This window comes from Sceloporus occidentalis, unplaced genomic scaffold, assembly GCF_023333645.1.
Source record: "Sceloporus occidentalis isolate IW3139 unplaced genomic scaffold, rSceOcc1.0.p SCAF_8, whole genome shotgun sequence".
Taxonomy (NCBI): domain Eukaryota; kingdom Metazoa; phylum Chordata; class Lepidosauria; order Squamata; family Phrynosomatidae; genus Sceloporus; species Sceloporus occidentalis.
The window spans coordinates 30,729,265-30,750,764 of record NW_028316988.1 but is presented as its reverse complement, the minus strand read 5'-3'; the positions used below and the strand labels follow the sequence as shown (position 1 = coordinate 30,750,764).

The following is a 21,500-nucleotide window of genomic DNA, read 5'->3' as shown; positions in this document are numbered from 1 at the left end:
TTTGATGTACGCCGCTTTGATTGCTTGGCAAAAAGCGGGATAGAAATTAAAAAATTATTATTATAACATAATTGCTTTTTAATTCATTTATTTCTTAGACATATTTAAAATGTAACCTGTTTCAATTGTCCATTGTGACATTGACAGAGAAATGCTTTCTTTATTACTTCCTTTTGCTTTTAGTTACTCTTGTTGTTGTTGTTGTTGTTGTTGTTGTGTGCCTTCCAGTTGTTTCCAACTAATGGCAACGCTAAGACAAACCTATCATAGGATTTTCTCGACATGTTTCTTTAGAGGGGGTTTGCCATTGCTTTGCCCAAAGTCATGTAGTGGGTTTCCATGGCCGAGCTGGGATTCGAACCCTATGTCCCAGTCCAGTGCTCAAACCATTACACTGCGATCTCAGGGCTGGTCAAAGGATCATGTAAAACAATTAGTACTATTAATTTATACCCCTTCTTTCTCCCAGTAATGAGACTCAAGGCGACTAACAATGTATTTCACAACAAAACAGATTAAAAATGACACAAAAACTTCATGAATAGAATAAATAGAGACGCTAAGCTTTGCAATCTTTTAATGAGTTGAATGCTTTAAACTTTATAAATTGTTTAATTGTCTTTAAACAATGTATAAAGTTAAAAACAGTAAAATTCCTTGAAAAACAATATGAAAAGCTGAAAAACAATGCCACATGTCATGAAAAGCCTATCCTGGTGAGTTTCTAAAAGCCTGATGGCATAGGAATGTTTTAAATTTCCAGCAGAAGCAGAGCAAAGAAGGCGCCCCAACATCTGGGAGGAGCCCTTCAAAAATTTCAAATTACAGTAGGTCCTCCACATTCACTGGGATTAAGGGCATAGGACCCTGAGAAAGTGGAAAATCCACAAATAAAAAAAATATTATTTTCTGTTTTACTTGAACGAACACCTCTCTAGGAATCTCCAGGTCATCCAGCACAACTCTGTGGTCAACATCTGCCAGAAGCTGACCCTAGAATCACACTGGAGGACTACAAATGCCTAGCATAGTATTCTTTCTAGGCATCTCTAGGTCCTCCAGTGCAACTTGGTGGCCAGCTTCTGCCCGAAGTTGACCATGGAATTACACTGGAGGACCTACAGATGCCTAGAGAAGTATTTTTCTAGGCATCTCTAGGTCCTCGAGTGCAACTTGGTGGCCAGCTTCTGCCCGAAGTTGACCATGGAATTACACTGGAGGACCTACAGATGCCTAGAGAAGTATTTTTCTAGGCATCTCTAGGTCCTCCAGTGCAACTTGGTGGCCAGCTTCTGCCCGAAGTTGACCATGGAATTACACTGGAGGACCTACAGATGCCTAGAGAAGTATTTTTCTAGGCATCTCTAGGTCCTCGAGTGCAACTTGGTGGCCAGCTTCTGCCCGAAGTTGACCATAGAATTACACTGGAGGACCTACAGATGCCTAGAGAAGTATTTTTCTAGGCATCTCTAGGTCCTCCAGTGCAACTTGGTGGCCAGCTTCTGCCCGAAGTTTACCATGGAATTACACTGGAGGACCTACAGATGCCTAGAGAAGTATTTTTCTAGGCATCTCTAGGTCCTCCAGTGCAACTTGGTGGCCAGCTTCTGCCCGAAGTTGACCATAGAATTACACTGGAGGACCTACAGATGCCTAGAGAAGTATTTTTGTAGGCATCTCTAGGTCCTCCAGTGCAACTTGGTGGCCAGCTTCCGCCCGAAGTTGACCATAGAATTACACTGGAGGACCTACAGATGCCTAGAGAAGTATTTTTGTAGGCATCTCTAGGTCCTCCAGTGCAACTTGGTGGCCAGCTTCCGCCCGAAGTTGACCATAGAATTACACTGGAGGACCTACAGATGCCTAGAGAAGTATTTTTGTAGGCATCTCTAGGTCCTCCAGTGCAACTTGGTGGCCAGCTTCTGCCCGAAGTTGACCATAGAATTACACTGGAGGACCTACAGATAATAATAATAATAATACGTTTTATTTATAGACCGCTATTCCGCAATGATCATAGCGGTGTACAGTGAAAATTGAATACAATACAAATACAATGTGACAATTAAAGCAGGGAGAAGTCTCGTCCTTCAGACAGTCCCTGATGTTGCTGGGTCTGCCTGATGCCTAGAGAAGTATTTTTGTAGGCATCTCTAGGTCCTCCAGTGCAACTTGGTGGCCAGCTTCTGCCCGAAGTTGACCATAGAATTACACTGGAGGACCTACAGATGCCTAGAGAAGTATTTTTGTAGGCATCTCTAGGTCCTCCAGTGCAACTTGGTGGCCAGCTTCCGCCCGAAGTTGACCATGGAATTACACTGGAGGACCTACAGATGCCTAGAGAAGTATTTTTGTAGGCATCTCTAGGTCCTCCAGTGCAACTTGGTGGCCAGCTTCTGCCCGAAGTTGACCATAGAATTACACTGGAGGACCTACAGATGCCTAGAGAAGTATTTTTCTAGGCATCTCTAGGTCCTCGAGTGCAACTTGGTGGCCAGCTTCTGCCCGAAGTTGACCATAGAATTACACTGGAGGACCTACAGATGCCTAGAGAAGTATTTTTCTAGGCATCTCTAGGTCCTCGAGTGCAACTTGGTGGCCAGCTTCTGCCCGAAGTTGACCATAGAATTACACTGGAGGACCTACAGATGCCTAGAGAAGTATTTTTCTAGGCATCTCTAGGTCCTCCAGTGCAACTTGGTGGCCAGCTTCTGCCCGAAGTTGACCATGGAATTACACTGGAGGACCTACAGATGCCTAGAGAAGTATTTTTCTAGGCATCTCTAGGTCCTCGAGTGCAACTTGGTGGCCAGCTTCTGCCCGAAGTTGACCATAGAATTACACTGGAGGACCTACAGATGCCTAGAGAAGTATTTTTCTAGGCATCTCTAGGTCCTCCAGTGCAACTTGGTGGCCAGCTTCTGCCCGAAGTTGACCATGGAATTACACTGGAGGACCTACAGATGCCTAGAGAAGTATTTTTCTAGGCATCTCTAGGTCCTCCAGTGCAACTTGGTGGCCAGCTTCTGCCCGAAGTTGACCATAGAATTACACTGGAGGACCTACAGATGCCTAGAGAAGTATTTTTGTAGGCATCTCTAGGTCCTCCAGTGCAACTTGGTGGCCAGCTTCCGCCCGAAGTTGACCATAGAATTACACTGGAGGACCTACAGATGCCTAGAGAAGTATTTTTGTAGGCATCTCTAGGTCCTCCAGTGCAACTTGGTGGCCAGCTTCTGCCCGAAGTTGACCATAGAATTACACTGGAGGACCTACAGATGCCTAGAGAAGTATTTTTCTAGGCATCTCTAGGTCCTCCAGTGCAACTTGGTGGCCAGCTTCCGCCCGAAGTTGACCATAGAATTACACTGGAGGACCTACAGATGCCTAGAGAAGTATTTTTGTAGGCATCTCTAGGTCCTCCAGTGCAACTTGGTGGCCAGCTTCCGCCCGAAGTTGACCATAGAATTACACTGGAGGACCTACAGATGCCTAGAGAAGTATTTTTCTAGGCATCTCTAGGTCCTCCAGTGCAACTTGGTGGCCAGCTTCTGCCCGAAGTTGACCATAGAATTACACTGGAGGACCTACAGATGCCTAGAGAAGTATTTTTGTAGGCATCTCTAGGTCCTCCAGTGCAACTTGGTGGCCAGCTTCCGCCCGAAGTTGACCATAGAATTACACTGGAGGACCTACAGATGCCTAGAGAAGTATTTTTGTAGGCATCTCTAGGTCCTCCAGTGCAACTTGGTGGCCAGCTTCTGCCCGAAGTTGACCATAGAATTACACTGGAGGACCTACAGATAATAATAATAATAATACGTTTTATTTATAGACCGCTATTCCGCAATGATCATAGCGGTGTACAGTGAAAATTGAATACAATACAAATACAATGTGACAATTAAAGCAGGGAGAAGTCTCGTCCTTCAGACAGTCCCTGATGTTGCTGGGTCTGCCTGATGCCTAGAGAAGTATTTTTGTAGGCATCTCTAGGTCCTCCAGTGCAACTTGGTGGCCAGCTTCTGCCCGAAGTTGACCATAGAATTACACTGGAGGACCTACAGATGCCTAGAGAAGTATTTTTGTAGGCATCTCTAGGTCCTCCAGTGCAACTTGGTGGCCAGCTTCCGCCCGAAGTTGACCATGGAATTACACTGGAGGACCTACAGATGCCTAGAGAAGTATTTTTGTAGGCATCTCTAGGTCCTCCAGTGCAACTTGGTGGCCAGCTTCTGCCCGAAGTTGACCATAGAATTACACTGGAGGACCTACAGATGCCTAGAGAAGTATTTTTCTAGGCATCTCTAGGTCCTCGAGTGCAACTTGGTGGCCAGCTTCTGCCCGAAGTTGACCATAGAATTACACTGGAGGACCTACAGATGCCTAGAGAAGTATTTTTCTAGGCATCTCTAGGTCCTCCAGTGCAACTTGGTGGCCAGCTTCTGCCCGAAGTTGACCATAGAATTACACTGGAGGACCTACAGATGCCTAGAGAAGTATTTTTCTAGGCATCTCTAGGTCCTCCAGTGCAACTTGGTGGCCAGCTTCCGCCCAAAGTTGACCATAGAATTACACTGGAGGACCTACAGATGCCTAGAGAAGTATTTTTCTAGGCATCTCTAGGTCCTCCAGTGCAACTTGGTGGCCAGCTTCTGCCCGAAGTTGAGCATAGAATTACACTGGAGGACCTACAGATGCCTAGAGAAGTATTTTTCTAGGCATCTTTAGGTCCTCCAATGCAACTCTGTGGTCAGCTTCTGCTTGAAGTTGAGCATAGAATCACACTGGAATATTCTTTCTAAGAATCTCTGGGACCTGCGACACACCTCTGTGGTCAGCTTCTGCCCAAGTTGAGCATAGAATTGCACTGGAGGACCTACAGATGCCTAGAGAAGTATTCTTCCTAGGAATCTGTAGGGCCTCCAATGTAACTCTATGGTCAGCATCTAGCAGATGTTGATCACAGAGTCATGCTGGAGGGCCCTAGAGATTGCTAGAAAAAACAAATTAATCCAACACTGTGAATAATCAAATCCACAAAAGTCAAATCTGCAAAAGCGAGGGGCCGACTATTTCTGTGTCTGCATTCTTTACTTTAATGTGATGTCAATCTCTTGTGGCCATTATTTTTGTTTGCATAATGTTCAACCTTCATAACCTTGCCTTGGCACTTTCTTCCTTGACTTGATATACCCTCGATTCTTTCACTTGTAAAATGTATTTGTAAAAGCCATCCTGCACATGAGATTTTTCCTCAGGGCCCAGTAATACAGTTGGCTGTCGGCGTACTCAGCAAGATCAGCTCCTGCGTGGCCTGACAAGCCAGACAGAAACGCTTGCTCTGGGATGGGTGGCTCTCTTCCCAAGCTGCGCAGCCTCACATGACTCCCAGAGGTCCAGAGGTCAGACTTGGCTGGATCATCAGTGACCGGCTTCTGTCTTTCCGCCACCTGCCCTCTTTTCACCTCAACACTTGGCCAAGATGGCCCTGAGCCCAAAGTCCACTTTGCTGAATTCCCCTCTTAGCTTTTTCTTTCTTGAAGCTCTTGGACAGAATCCACTTTTCCCAGAAATTGATCATTTTTCTCTCCTGGAACTTCTTCCTTGCTGTGCCCTATGATGAAGTTAAGATTATAGTTAATATTCATAGCTGCTTAGATAATATGGCAATAATCATAGAATCTTAGAGTTGGAAGAGGCCCCCAAGGTGTTCTAGACTAACCCCTTCTGCCATGCAGGAAGACACAATCACAGCACCCCGATAGATGGCCATCCAGCCTCCAAAGAAGGAGACTTCACCACTCTCCAAAGGACTGTGTTCCACGTCAAACAGCTCTTACCATCAGGAAGTTCTTCCTAACGTTGAATCAGGAAGTTGAGGTGGAACCTTTTTTCCTTTAATCCATTGCTCTCTGGAGCAGCAGAAGATCAAGCTTGCTCCATCTTCAATATGAATCCCTTCCAAAACATGGCTATCATATCACCCCTTAATCTTCTCTTATCCAAGGTAAACACGCCTAGTTCCCTACGTCACTTCTCAGAGGTCTTGCTGCTTTACAGACCTTTCACCATTTTGGTTGCCTTCTGGACATGCTCCAACCTGTCCACATACTTCTTGAATTGTGGTGTCTTCCCTTTGACATGGTTGTTTGGTGATTTCCCTGCTTTGGTGTGAGACAGAAATAGTCACCCTTTAGAATCGTAGAAGAATTGGAAAGGGGTCACAAGGACCAATGGGTCCATCACTCCCCACCATGCATGAATACACAACCACAGCACTCCTGGAAGATAGCCATCCAGCCTCTGCTTAAAGACATTCGTATAAGCATCAAGGTGAAATGGGTTCAGAGAAAGGGAACAAAGATAATAAGAGGCATAGAGAACAAAACAGTGGAGGAAAGGTTGAAGGAGTTGGGCTGTTCATCCTGGGGAAGAGAAGGTGGAGGGACATCAGGATGGCCCTCTTTAAATATCTCAAGGGCTGCCCCAGAGAGGAGAACCAAGTTTAATGGTTTTAAGTACAAGTGGCTAGATTTTGACTGAACCTTAGAAGGAACTTCTTGGTCAGAACATTTGGGCAGTGGAGCCAATGACCTGGGGAAGTGGTGGGGTCTCCTTATCTGGGCATCTTCCAAAAGATGCTGGACATCTGGGGATGCTCCTTCTGGCACCCCTGCATTGAAAGGGAGGGTGGTTTCAGCACCTTCCAACTTTAGGATTCTATGATCCTCTAGAATTTTAGAACTGTGTGATTGTTAGCTGATTTGGGACAAGACAGTCATCTGCCAGGCTATGGGTCCAGGAATTGGGAGCCCAGTCTCTACAGTTACCCACCTCTGCTTTGTGTAAAATACACCTTTTGTTGCGAAAATAGTACAGGCTGAATCTCCCTTATCCCAAAATTCTTGGGACTCAAGGTATTTTGGATTTTGGAGTTTTTCATTATGTATATACATGAGTGATCTTGGAGATGTTACCCAAGTCTAAACATAAAAGTCATTTATGTTTCATATACACCTTATAAAAATTACCTGAAGGTAATTTGATACAACATTTTAAAGTAAGTTTGTGCATGACACAAGATTTGTGTTTATTCAGGGTAACAAGCATTCTCCTTTTCCAAGACATGTCTTACATTTCAACCTTCTCTCCAGGAGGAATTTCAAAAGCTTCTATATTTTGAGCATGACCAAGAAGCATTCATTTACTTTTATATTAGTGTTTTTAGCTTTTATTTTGTAATGTGTGACATTTTTCTTGAATATTCTCCATTTTGCTGTGCTTTGTCCTCCTTTGTGGTTAGGACATCTGGGCACCCTGTGTACATCAAACCATCCAAAAGCAAAAGTGTCACTATCTCAGTCACCCACATAGACAATTTTGGATTTTGGAATATTTCAGATTTTGGAATTCCAGGTTTATATCATTATGGGGCTTATGAGACAGACCTGCTTGTTCACCAGAACTTCATGAGATCATGTTGGTTGTGTTTCCAAACTGGAAGAAAAGAGAAAATAACGGCCTCCAAAGCAAAACAGAAATGGGTGGACTGGGGCAGCCATAAATAACTAGGTGTGGGTCCATAGACAGATGAGAATCCTGACTGTGCCAAACGCACATTATGATAAGATAATATGCTGTAACTCTTTCTCTTTCTATTTGTGATTTTCCATTTGTGGTTCTATATTACAGTGGTCCCTCCACATTCACGGAGTTAGGGATGGAGAACCCCTGGGAATGTTGAAAAGCTAAGCTGCAAATGAAAGAACACTATTCTTCTACCTAAGAGAACGCCTCTCTAGGAATCTCCAGGTCCTCCAGTGCAACTCTGTGGCCAACATGTGCCAGAAATTGACCATAGAATCATGCTAGAGGACCTACAAATGCCTAGAGAAGTGTTTTCTCGAGGAATATCTAGGTTCTCCCACATAACTCTATGGTCATCTTCTGGCAGTATTGCACTGGAGGACCTAGAGATTCCTAGAGAGAACGTATGAATCAAAACCATAAATAATCAGATCTGCAAAAGTCGAAGCCACAAACGTGGAGAGCCAACTGTATTTAATTATTATTATTTTTCACAACATATTTTTTGCTTTCCTCTTCTGCAGGATTACATTTGCCCAAGGTGCGAATCTGGTTTCATTGAAGAGCTGCCAGAAGAGCCTAGGTGACAAACCTTTCTCTTAATCTTAAAACTAAGTTGGAAGTCTTTTATTGTGGTTATCATCCGTATGCGTATCATGTACATGTTAGGATGTGTTTATTCATGATTGTAGATATAAGTAGTAATTGGAGATTGGTTTGTTTTTTTCCTTTTTCTGTTTTCGTGTGTATCTAACCTTGGTTTTAACATTAAAACAAAATAAACTGACTAATATAATAAAGTGTAAAGGGATCTTGTAGTACTTTTGAGACTAACTGAAGAAAAGAAGTTGTAGCCTAAGCTTTCATGGGAAAATATCACCCTGTACTGTTACAGCACTATTATTCTACTTTAACTGCTATGGCTGCCTCCTATGGAATCCTGGGATTTGCTATATAGGAAGGGATTTTTAGAATTCCCAGAAGAGCCTTAGGTCTCACTGAACTATAAACCCCAGAATTCCACAGCAGGCAGGCATAGCAGTTAAAGTGGAATAATAGCACTATAACAGCAGAGTGTGATAGTGACTTCCTCATTGATGTTAGCCTGCTGTTAACCATAATCTGATAACACGCCTCCCATGGTCAAAAAAAGGGTTTTGCAAAATATTCAAAATATTTTATTCCTAAAATGACCTCTAGGAGATGTGGGGAACATTTTGATCAAGTCTAGAGACCTGTTGTTGTTGTTGTTGTTGTTGTCGTTGTCGTCGTTGTGTGCCTTCAGGTCATTTCTGACTTACGGCAACCCTAAGGCAAACCTATCGTGGAGTTGTTGGTTTTTTGTTTTGTTTTGTTTTGTTTTTTGCAAGATTTGTTCAGAGAGTTTGCCATTGCCATCTTCTGAGGCTGAGAGAGTGTGACTTGCCCAGGGTCACCCAGTGGGTTTACATGGCCAAGCTGGGATTCGAACTGTGGTCTCCAGAGTCATAGTCTAACACTAAAACCACTACACCACAATGGCTTTCGTGTACAAATTTGTACATTTCTCTCCAAACTTGCCCTTAGAAGGCGCAGGAGGCACCTACATCTGCTTTCATGTTTCCGCCAGGCTAATTTTGGTCCAGGAGAGTCCTTTTTTGAAACAGGAAGCGACTTCCTGTCGCTTCCTGTTGTTTAAAAAATGACCTCTTTTGGCCTAAAATGGCCTGCGAATGCCCCAAAATAGGGTGGAAATGCTCCCTAAATTTAGGAAAACTTTATTTTTAAAAAATGAGGTGCAGCAGGGCTATGTAGTCCTCAAAGTTCTCCCCAGGAGTTAATCCATGCCTTTCCACAGATGCCCAGCCCTGGATTACAGTTCTAGTCACCTCCATCCTTGCCAGTGGCAAGGATGGGAGTTGTAGTCCAGCCTGTCTGGAAGGTGCCAATTTGAGTTGGGTGTTTCTCAGTCTGCAGCTGCAAGTAGGTGTCAGGGTGGATCCAGTTGGCTTCCCAGTGTTTTTAAAAACTCTGAAACTAGAATTCTCTAGGTTGGCAGGAACCTTTTCTCTCAAAGATGTGAGTTTGCTAATTATGTGGTGAAGCATAGTATCCAACGCATGGAAATGTAGCATCCAAAGGCTTCTCCTCTGCAGCCCTACTAGACCAAAGATTAAGAACATTTAAAGGGAATACATAGGTTGATCTGACTGTCGGGTAGGACTGGGCTTTGCTACTTTGGAACCTAGGTGACCAACACAGAAAGTCCCAGATCAGACTGACAGATACTATGGCCTGATACAGACAGGCCAAAATAAAGCTGCTTCGAGTCACTTTGGAGGTATGCTGTTTAAATGATACATGTGTCCTAAGAGTCCAGAAGCCGCACCGAAGCCACTCTCCAGTCCTAGCGACGAGAGTGCAGCTTTGGTGCAGCTTCCAGACTCTTAGGATGCATGCGTCATTGAAACACCATAACTCCAAAGTGACCTGAAGCAGCTTTATTTTGGCCTGTCTGTATAGGGCCTATCTAATGCAAGACTGAAGGTTCTTTGCATTAGAGAAATCACACCTATGTCAGGTTTTCTTTTAGCCATGTGCTTTTATTTTGCTTGTTGGCTTAAATTTAATGCCACAAAATTAAAAAAAAATACTTTGCACCTTCCCAGGGTTGACTGCCTTGTGTCCAGCAGGTGGTAAAAATACCAATGAAATCCAGTTCACTTCTAGGTTGCAACACAACAAATGTACCAAAATCAAAGAAGGATTAAATTGTTTGGCTGTGGATCTTTGCACGTCAGAAAGTAGTTGGGTTGGATGGCCTTTGTGGTCTCCTCCAGCCCTAGGATTCTATGAAATTCTGCTGGGACACACTGTAAACCATACAGAAGTTACTAGCCCTGAATAGCCATCTGTAAGGTTTTAAGAAGAGAAACAGGAACAACCAAGATTGTGCTGGATTTCCATTCCATTGACTATTGCTGGTCTTGCATTCCTGTCTTGTGTAACTTCAATTTTGTTTTGTATTTTATCTTTTCTCAGAAATGTCGAAAATGGGTCCAACTCTTCAGCATCAACTAGTGATCAGAACAGACATCCATTTGAGGTGGGTTCCTTTATATTTATATTTATTTGTTTGTTTGTTTGTGGTATTTATACCCCGGCCATCAGCCCTAAAGGCTACCGGAGCGGCTTACAATTATTATTTTTAATTAGACAGTTCCCTGCCCTTAGGCTTACAATCTAAAAGACACGACACAAAAGGAGAAGGGAATGGTGGTGGGGAAGGGAATGAGGTCCAGTGGTTATTCTCTCCCTCTGAGGCTTGGACCAAGGCAGATGAACTGGAAGGAGGGCTCTTCTTCTTCAGGCTAGCCCTGGTTTAACTCCCCCCCCCCCCAGAAAACTAACTGCTCCTGTGATTCAAGCTAGGACTTAGGACGGGATTTGGGTGGAGACTGCCATGGTCGCCTTAGCTGATGACCTTCATCTATGCATCGACAGGGGGAGTGTGACCCTGCTAGTGCTACTGGACCTCTCAGCGGCGTTTGACACTATAGATCATGACATCCTCTTGAATCGCCTGAGAAGGTTAGGAATAGGAGGCACTGCGCTTCAGTGGTTCCGTTCCTTCCTCTTGAGCAGATTCCCAGAGGATGGTGTTCAGGGACAGTTGCTCGGCAAGGAAGGAGCTTAATTGTGGCGTCACACAAGGCGCCATCCTGTCCCCGATGCTTTTCAACATTTACATGAAGCCACTGATAGAGATCATCCGGAGGCATGGGGCAGGGTGTTATCAGTATGCTGATGACACCCAGATATATTTCTCCATGTCTCGGTCTTCAGCTTTGACTTCAGATGGCGTCTCACCTCTCAATCACTGTCTTAAGGCAGTAATGGATTGGATGAGGGAAAACAAATTAAAGCTGAATCCAGACAAAACGGTGGTACTTACGGTATTGGCTCTGAACCCAGGTATCGGGATACAACCTCCAGTCCTAGAAGGGGTCACACTCTCCTCAAAGGACTGTGTTCGCAGTCTGGGGATGCTCCTAGATTTGTCAGTTCACATGACAAATCAAGTGAATGCGACGGTCAGGAGTGCCTGTTATCAGCTCCGGCTGATACGCCAGCTGTGCCCTTTCCTAGAAGTCAGGGACCTTGAGACCATAGTACATGCGCAGGTAACCTCACTTCTTGATTTCTGCAGTGGACTCTACATGGGGCTACCCTCGTGCTTGGTCCGGAAACTTCAATTAGTTCAGAACATGGCAGCCAGATTGGTCTCTGGTACATCCAGAAGAGACCATATAACACCAGTCTTAAAACACTGGCTGCCCATCAGTTTCCAGGCCCAGTACAAGGTGTTGGTGATCACCTTTAAAGCCCTAAATGGCTTGGGTCCAACCTATCTTCGGGACCGCCTCCTTCCATATAATCCTCCCCACACACTGAGATCCCAGAGGACCTTCTCAGCTGTTGCTCCCAGATTGTGGAATGGCCTTCCGGATGAGATCCATCATATTACCACTCTAAACAGCTTTTTAAAAAGCTATAAAGACGGATCTCTTCCAGCAGGCCTTTCCTGAATAGTTCTCCGGCCGTTGGAAGGAACATCTAACTGCTGACCTCTGACTTCACCATAGTTTATTGAATTGTTTTTAAGTATGTTTTATGTTTTAAATTCTACGTTGTTTAAGAGGGGGTTGGTTGAGGGTTCAGACTGTATATTTTAATCTCGTAAGCTGCCCCGATTGCATTTTGTAGAGAGGTGGGATATAAATACATATTATTATTATTATTATTATTATTATTATTATTAGGATGGCAGGTGGATTTTACAGGTGGTTCACCATTCTTCTGTTCTCTTCTCTTCTCCTTTCTCCTATCTCTGCTCACTACAGTGTTAAGGCAAAGTTTCAAAATATTCCTTTTTGAATTGCAGTTCCCATGATCCCCCAACCAGTATAGAGATAGGTCATGCTGACTAGGATATTCTGGAAGTTGTGCTCCCAAAAAACAGAAAGAAAGAAAGAAAGCTGTTTGACTGTGGAACATACTCCCTCGGAGGGTGGTATCCATCTTTGGAGGGTTTTAAAGAGATGCTGGATGGTCATCTGTCATCTGAATGGTCACGCGGACAGCAAGCCCCCATAGAATGAATGGGGTGTGTACTTGCGGTGTGCAGAAGCGTGCCCCATTCATACAAATAGGACTTCAAGTCCCATTTTCAATACTAGAAATGGTAGTCCCAGATTTGACTTCTCTGCTCCTAGTCCTAACCAGCACTCTCTCTATCTCTGTCTAGAATGTGGACCAACACCTCTTCACCCTCCCACAGGGCTACGGCCAGTTTGCCTTCGGGATAATCGATGACAGCTTTGAGTTCCCTGCCTTTGGGTCGAACACACAGCCGGAAGACAACCGAGATGCTGAGAATCGGCGAGAGAGGGAGCACCAGTCTCGGCACCGATACGGCGCCCGGCAGCCTCGTGCGCGTTTCACTGCACGGCGGGCGGCTGGGCGACACGAGGGAGTCCCCACGCTAGAAGGGTGAGGTTGTGGAATGACTGTCTGAAATGGCGGCCCTTGCCTTGGGATGCTCTCCTTTGAAACACCATTTATTTGTTTATTTTATATCATGCCCTGTGCCTCCCAAATGGGATTCAAAGTTGTTTACAATAACAACTTATGCCAACTATCCCATCAATCAGACATTTTCTACATGTGTCGTCCTTTCATCCCCATTATCCTTGTCTGGTACAGAGGAATTGAGAGTGCCAACTGGGGATAATGGGGACCATAGTCCAACATATTCAAGGGCACTTGATTGAGGAAGGCTATTTTAATTCATTTGTTGGCACTGTTTGGCCTTTTTAAATGTATTTGAACTAAGATGCTTGTGGGTAAAAACACAATTTCTGTTTCCTCTTGCTGGTACCTGGATTTATGTCTTCACAATTCACTAACAGGGTCTTGTTGCATTCCTGCAACGTAGCTATGGATTTGTAAAGCTATGAAATGTGGACTGTGAAGAGGGATATTGACCAAGAATAATCAAGTTAAAAATTCTGATTAATAAAACAGTCAAGCTAGTAACTTATGGCAGCCCTCTAGATGCTCTTGGACTGCAGCTCCTATGATTCTGCCCTGTTGATTAAGCTGCCCAGGACTGATGGGATCAGGTGTCCACTGAAAGCAATCACCCGTTGTATATGATAACACACACCTGCTCCCCTGTTCTTCTTGCTCTGGGGTTTTGCTGGAAAGTGTTTTGTGCCTCTCCTTTGGCAAGTTTCTACTTTTCTCCAGAGCTCACCTTCCTCTCTCTTTTGTTTTGCAGAATCATCCAACAGCTGGTCAATGGGATTATTGCACCGACCACAATACCAAACCTCGGAGTGGGACCTTGGTGAGTTGTGGCTTAGGTTTGACTCTTGCTGAAAGGTTACTGGGGCTGGTGGAGACCTCACCCTTCCTCCCAGTGCCTTTGTTTTTACTGTATATGTGTGAGGCACAGAGAAATCTTTCTGTATAAAAAGAGCAATATCCAGATTAACAGTTGATGGTTATGGCGCTCTTTAAAGGCAGTCTATTATTAAATGAGAGAGATGAAATATTGTAGTGGTTTGAAATACTGGATTAGGACTCTGGCAGAGCAGGATTCAGCTTCCCGTCTAGCCACGGAAACCCTGTGGGTGTTCCTGAGCAAATCCCACTCTCTGTCTCAGAGAAAGCAAACCTCCTTTGGCCAAGAAAACAGAGCCAGCATGGAGTCATGGTTTGAGCATTGAACTAGGACTTGGGAGACTGGGGTTTGAATCCCTGAAAGCCCACTGGGTGACCTCAGGCAAGTCTCACTCTCTCAGCCTCAGGAGGAAGACCATAAGAAACTTATTAAGAGACAGTGTAGTGTAGTGGTTTGAGTGTTGGACTAGGACCTTGGGAGATCATGGTTTGAATACCTGGAAGCCCACTGGGTGACCTTGGGCAAGTCATAGAATCATAGAGTTGGAAGAGACCACAAGGGCCATCTAGTCCTGCCATGCAGGAAATCACAATCAAAGCATCTCCAACAGATGACTATCCTCTGTTTAAAGACCTACAAAGAAGGAGACTCCACCACACTCCGAGGGAATGTGTTCCACTATTGTACAGCTCTTACTGTTAAAAAGTTCCTCCTAATGTTGAGGTGGAATCTCTTTTCCTCTAGCTTGCTCCATCCTCAATGTGAAACCCCATCAAATATTTAAAACAGGGCTATCATATCACATGCAAGTCACACATGCTCAGCCTCAGAGGAAGGAAAGGTCACTGAGCAAACCTTGCCAAGAAAACCCCATGATAGGCCTTAGGGGTGCCGTGAGTCCGAAAGGACTTGAAAGCACACAACAACAATTAACAAATATAACCCCACCCCCACTTTATAACTTAATACTCAGAAATATTAATTTCATTAAGTATCAAAATTGTCCTGCCATTTGGATTGAGACTAAATTTATATTTGTGTGTAAATGATCCTTAAATAGACTTCAGTATTAACTTTATTGCATCGCTAGGATATTGACTGTCCCATTGGTCATAGAGTATTTTGAAGTAGGTTGCTGAAATCTGACAGCAAACCACATCAGTTTAAAAAATTCTGGCCTGCAGGGCACACCAATTATAATTTACCTGCTTCAGCTTTTAAAGAAACCATGCTGTTTCACATAACAGCAAAATCAGGCTTAAATATATGGATCCAATGTCTTGACTCTTGCAAAGATTAATAAAGTTAAACTACCCTGTTCTATTTTCTGAGGGCTGGCCAGTCCTCCTGGAGATATAACTCTTCCTCTTGTCTTTCCTTCTGAAAGGGGAGTCTTGCATTCAAATCCCATGGACTATGCCTGGGGTGCCAATGGTTTGGACGCCATAATTACTCAGGTAAACCTGGTGGGCTTTTCTTTTGTTGTCTGTTTTATTGAATCATTTCCTGTATTGCTATGTATTTTATATTTATTATCCTACTATAGAGGCCCCTTCCCCTCCACCACTCCTTTCTCCTTTTGTGTCGTGTCTTTTTAGATTGTAAGCCTGAGGGCAGGGAACCGTCCAATTAAAAAGATTGTATGTACAACGCTGTGTAAATTTACAGCGCTTTATAATAAAGGTTAATAATAATAATAATAATAACAACAACAATTGTTTCCTTGTTTGCGGGGAACTGTTTTTTCCAGGACATTTACCAAGGCCACAGAAATCTCCCCCCATCAGGTTATGATTTTGTTTAACTAGGCAAAAAATGGATAGATAAGTAAGTACTGGAACTTCCATGTTCAGAAGCAGTGAAGACCGGTCACTGGAGCCAAAGACCAAAAGCAGGAGGTGTTATGACTTCATGTCCTTTGTTGGGATTCCTAGAGGCATCTCACTTGGCCATGTTGCTCTGGAAGATAAACCACAGAAGACCTTCACAAGAAAGGAGACAAAAGAATGTTGGACTATAGTAACAAAATTAATGAGGATAATGTTAATTAAGGGGCGAAAAAGACGGGCGGAAGGGCAGCTTGAAGCCACTTCTTCTGAAGACAGGTTGGGGCCGCCACAACCACACACTACAGCCCCAATCTGCTTTGAAGCCGCCCAAAAAAGGACCAGCAAAGAGCCGCTCATTTTTTGGGTGGCAAAAAGCCGGCTTTGCTGCCCACACTGTGGTCGGAAGCCGGTTTCATGATGCTCCAGCGGCATATGACATGTAAATGCCGCATACACACTATACACCACTGGAGCGTCATAAAGCCAACCCTGTGTAATTAGCTGGGTAGCTTCCAGGCACCTTGAGAATGTGCAGTATGTAAATGCCACTCTCCCAAGCTGCCCAGAAGGTGGCTTAACTTGCCAGTCTGTTCTGGCCCTAAGTAGATGATCTAGCATCTCAGCTAGTGGTTGGGTTGTTGTTATTATCATTTTATTTATTTATATCTTGCCTTTCTCCTGATAGAGGAACTCAAAGTGGCTATCGAAACTGAAGGCAGGACTTGAGGGTTGCAAATTCCATCAATCTAGTCAGCATAGAGGAATGCTGGGGGTTGCAATCGCAGGATTCCCACCCTTGCCAGTCTCAGGCATTCCCCTTTTCTTTCAGCTCCTGAATCAGTTTGAAAACACAGGCCCACCTCCTGCAGACAAAGAGAAAATCCAGGCCCTCCCAACTATTCATATAACAGAGGAACACGTAGGTGAGTCCTTTGCTCTCATTTTCTTCTTCAGTACATCATTCAGTGTTTTTTGCCCTCCTCAATGCTATTGTAATTTTAAACATATTCTCTGTCTCTTACCTTGTGAGGGTGTGTTGTGTGGGTGTATTTTTAGCCTGTAGTGTGTGTGTGTGTGTGTGTGTGTGTGTGTGTGTGTGTGTGTGTGTGAAAAATGCATTTCTACCACGTATGGAGGTCCCCAGGGCTGGTTTTGTGTTTTGGGGTTGTTGTTTTTTGCCAACTTTGCCCCCAAATGTCCTCTTTGACAGGTATGAGGTGCAATTCCACCAAAATGGGATGAGGAGGACTTCTTGGACCTAAAATGGTGACAATGCCCCTCATGTCCCCTAGAAGGCATTTGGGGGGCAAAAATGTGGAGGAAGTTCCCTGAAAGGGTGCAGTGGGGGATTACAGCCCTTCAAGTTCTCCAAGGGGCTAATATGGTCCTTTCCTTTTCCACAGTGGTCCACTGCTGGTAACCAATGAAAGTTTGAAATAATGGGGAGATCATAGGATCAGGGAGTCAGAAGGGACATCCAAAGGTCATCTAGTTTGTCCATCACTCTTTCAGTGCAGGACACTTGCTATATTGAACAGTATGCAGAATGATCTTGTAGCACCTTTGAGACGAACTGAAAGAAAGAAGTTGACAGCATGAACTTTCATAGACGTGAGCCTACTTAGATGGGATGGGGAAGTAGTAGACCAAATCCATGAATGCTTATGCTACAATGTCTTTCTGTCAGTTCATCTCAAAGGTGCTGCTAGATCCCTTTCCATACTGATTTTCCAGACTAACATGGATACATCTTTGAATTCTATATTGAATGGGTGTGCTTTGAAGATGCTGGGATGTTTGTCAGTTTTTCTACTTAGCTGTGTTACTTTCAGAAGGTTCAACATAAGACAGCCATAGAAAAAATTGGGATGCTGTGAGCTCTCCCTAGAAGCCAAGATGACCAAACTGAGACTGTCGTACTTCACCCACATCGTGAGAAGGCAGGACTCATCAGTAGAAAGATGATGATACTTGGAAAGATAGGGAAGGCAGTAGGAAGCAAGGAAGACCATACACCAGATGGATAGCAAGGAGGCCACGGCACTGAGTCTGCCAGACCTGAACAGAGCTTTTTAGGATAGGGAATCCTTGGGGGCATCCCATTCATAGGATTGCCATGAATCAGAACTGACTTCAGAGTAGTTACCAACAACAACAAAACTCCCCCACTAACAAATCCCTGCATGGGTTTTGCTGACATCTCGTTTTGTGAACTGTTAATAGTGATGGGGCAACATATGCCTTTAATAAATCAACTGTGTATTGAGGTAGTATGGTTATAAATCAAGACTCAGAACCCCTTTTCTCCTTGAAGGGGGCACAGTACATTTAAGTGAAGTTCTTACAAACTGTGTTCCAGTTCAAAAACAATTGGTGTCATAAATATCAGGAGATTTCAGCTTTGCAGTCCTTGCTGCCAGAATAAGATACATTCCAACCTGTTAGAGCAGAGAAGAAAAACGTTGTACAAAAGCTGGAAACCCTCAAAAGCAAAATGATGGTGGCCTGTCCAAAGGGTTGTGGCCACTGTGGGACCTTCAGACAGACTGGATGTGCGCTCTCACACACACAGCCCTGTGGTTCCCTACCTGTTCTTTGGAGGATTACAAATGTTTAGGGGGAAATTCCACCAGCAGGTTATTAAGCAGCATACCCTTTTTCTCTGGTCTTTCCCAAACTCCCTCAAAAGGTTATAGGGACAGGTGATTCCAGAATTCTTTTTGTTTTGCCTCATCAGGTTCTGGGCTGGAGTGCCCCGTCTGTAAAGAAGATTACGAAGCTGGTGAGAGCGTCCGGCAACTCCCTTGCAACCACCTCTTCCATGATGGCTGCATAGTCCCTTGGCTGGAACAGGTGATTCCCAAACAATAGAAGAAAAGTCGAAGGCTTTCATGGCCAGCATCCATAGTTTTTTGTGGGTTTTTCAGGCTATCTGGCCATGTTCTAGAAGAGTTTATTCCTGACGTTTTGCCTGCATCTGTGGCTGGCATCTTCAAGGATAAGATGCAGGCGAAATGTCAGGAATAAACTCTTCTGGAACATGGCCAGATAGCCCTAAAAACCCACAAAAAACAATAGAAGAAAAGATAGCAGGGGATTCTCAATAATCATATTATCATAGAGGAATGTGGAGCAGAGAACTGCAGTACAATCTCCTCAGGGAAAGAATAGGCTCTTCCACTACAGAAAGAAAAGAGCAATGTGTTTTAGCAAACTCTTTATCCAAAGCTAACGTTATGCACATATGAAATAAAACAATCAGGGCAGCTGAGCTGGGCAGAAGTAAACAAAAATGTTTTAAACCTTCTAGAGACTACTTGAAATCTTCCAAACGGCATCCAGTGATTTCTTTCTTTCTTTCCTTCCTTCCTTCTTTCTTTCTTTCTTTCTTAGACTAGCCTCATTTTTAAAAATGATTTCCATTTTGGTGGCTAGACTTGCATTTTTAAAAACATGCTGGAGGTGTCTTGGCAAAGATGTTAAAAATCATACAAGAGGGGAAAAATTATGACAATGTTAGTTACAGGCCTGGGTTTTGTTAAGATGTTGCTGTCCTTAGTTCAGGTGGTATTGGAGGGCCATTCATGCAGGCATGCCTGTATTTCTAACATATTTTTATTCTTCTGTCTCTTTTTGTTTCTGTTATCGTTTGTGTTCTGTGTGTCCCTTTTCCCCAAAGCATGACACCTGCCCCGTGTGTCGGAAAAGCTTAAGCGGACAGAACACCGCCACAAACCCACCGGGACTCTCGACGATGAGTTTTGCCTCTTCCTCCTCCTCCTCCTCTTCATCCTCTTCCAGTTCACCAAGTAACGAAAACTCCACAAACAACTCATGAAAAGATGGGAAAGCAAAACAAAATGAAACAAACAAACAAAAAAACCCCAGAGAACGATGCCACTCTCATACTACTCTTTTTCTAATGTCATGGCCCTTCCTCTCTTCTTCCCAAAACCACTGTAGGGAAGGAGGGAGGTCTCTGGAACAGAGCAAAAAGGGGGAGAGTGGCGGTGGCGGAATGACAACTCTAGAGCCCCCTTCATACCCTCACCCTTGGGTGTTCAGTGTTACATCTCACCTTTTCTTCTAATGGGCAGCAATGTGGGCAACCTGGCCTTTTTTAAAACCATGTGCCGCTGTGCCGGGGCCCTTAAACCTGGCCGAGCAGCGACACACCATTTTGAAAAATAACAATAATGATAAGGCGGCAGCAACTAGAACAAGGTATGCGCTGCATCCGAGGGGAAGAGTCAGAAATCCAAAGGGGCATTCTGGAAGTTTGGGGGGGTGTTGTTTTTACCATTTGACCAATTATTTCTCCCGTCCCCTCTTGGTTCTTTGGATGGTTTTCAAGCGTTGGAAATAGAAATGTTAGTATATACCGCTCTTCCCCACTCCCCCCTCCCCACTTTTCCTGTGGGATTTTGACAACCAGAGGGGGCTGCTGGAGATTTTTTTTAGCCAACCATCTTTAAAGTGGTGAGAAGAGGGAGAGCGACCCTAATCGTTGGTGCCCATATCCCAGTGCTCCTCAGTTTCTTCCTTCCTTGGTTTTCTCTGTTTTTATGCCCCCCCCCCTCTCTGTTTAACATCGCCCTTTGGGGCCATTCAACTCTGAGAAAGAGGGTTTTATAATTTTAAATTATTACTGCTGTTAAATAATAAATGGACATTTCAGCTCGAAAACAGTGACACCGTGGGGTTTGTACTTTTGGGGAAGTAAGTCCTGCGGTGGTTTGGGCAAGGCATCAAAATGTTGCTGATCTTGCCTAAGTAGGAATATCTCCAAAAGGGTTGGCTCGCCAGTATGTCTCCTCTGTACCCTTGCCAGCCCTCTCTGGTTCTTCATACCATTTGCTTTGGGCAGCTGGCAGCCTCCTTGCCCCCCAACCTGCTTTCTACTTGAGTCCTTTTTCTGTTGTGTACTTTTCTTGGGCTTCCTTTTGGGAGAGGAAAACGCTGCAAGAGATTAAAAGCAGTTTTCCTAATCCAAGGCTTTGTTCAACAGGCATCTTTGCTTGGCAGCAAGGGCACTGCCCAAGCTAGGCCCAGCATCTTCGATGAGTAGAACAAAAGAAAAAATTTCTTTGCGGCCATAGACCAGTAAAAGAAGATACCATTTAAGAATTCCATTAGATTAAAAATGTATAAAAACAACTTAAAACATCAGCTTATATGTCTAGTAATAAAAGTTTCAAATAGACATATAGCAAGTAAGAGTACCTTCCTATGCCATCTGTTCTCTAGCGTTAATCATAGCGCTTCGTATTTTAATTGTTGCTGCACAGAATTTAGCCACTTTATATGTTTTAGCAGAATCTGTATCTGCAAGCCGCAGAAAAGTAAGAGATGGTTCAGCACGACCAACATATCTGTGGATAAATAATTGAAAGTTTAGAATATTTACTTCTGGGAAGTCAAGATGGATAAGGCAGAAGCCTCTCTTCTTTGTCACTTCACTGCCCCAGTAAAAATTAATTTCCTTCATAGTTTGTTCAATTATGCAAGCAAGGAGTGAGGCAGAAAATAATAGAGCAAGAAGGACCCCAAAGGCCACCTAGTCCAACCCCTTGCCGTGCAAGAAGACATAACCAAAGCATGCACATCCAAGCTTTGTTTGAAGACCTGCAAAG

At 44.0% G+C, this 21,500-nt stretch overlaps 1 protein-coding gene across 2 annotated transcripts in view; it reads left to right on the top strand.

Moving 5' to 3' along the window:
- Positions 1-20,553, top strand: part of LOC149308512 (E3 ubiquitin-protein ligase RNF126-like) — a 39,560-nt gene extending 19,007 nt beyond the window's left edge. For both annotated transcript variants that reach the window (XM_089535873.1, XM_089535872.1), the window contains 8 exons: positions 8,115-8,173; positions 10,612-10,675; positions 12,878-13,122; positions 13,913-13,981; positions 15,426-15,495; positions 16,697-16,790; positions 18,605-18,720; positions 19,547-20,553. In XM_089535873.1, coding sequence (XP_089391999.1) covers positions 8,115-8,173; positions 10,612-10,675; positions 12,878-13,122; positions 13,913-13,981; positions 15,426-15,495; positions 16,697-16,790; positions 18,605-18,720; positions 19,547-19,705 — 876 coding nt within the window. In that variant the 3' untranslated portion in view covers positions 19,706-20,553. The remainder of the gene's footprint in view (positions 1-8,114; positions 8,174-10,611; positions 10,676-12,877; positions 13,123-13,912; positions 13,982-15,425; positions 15,496-16,696; positions 16,791-18,604; positions 18,721-19,546) is intronic.
- The last annotated feature ends 947 nt before the right edge of the window (positions 20,554-21,500 follow it).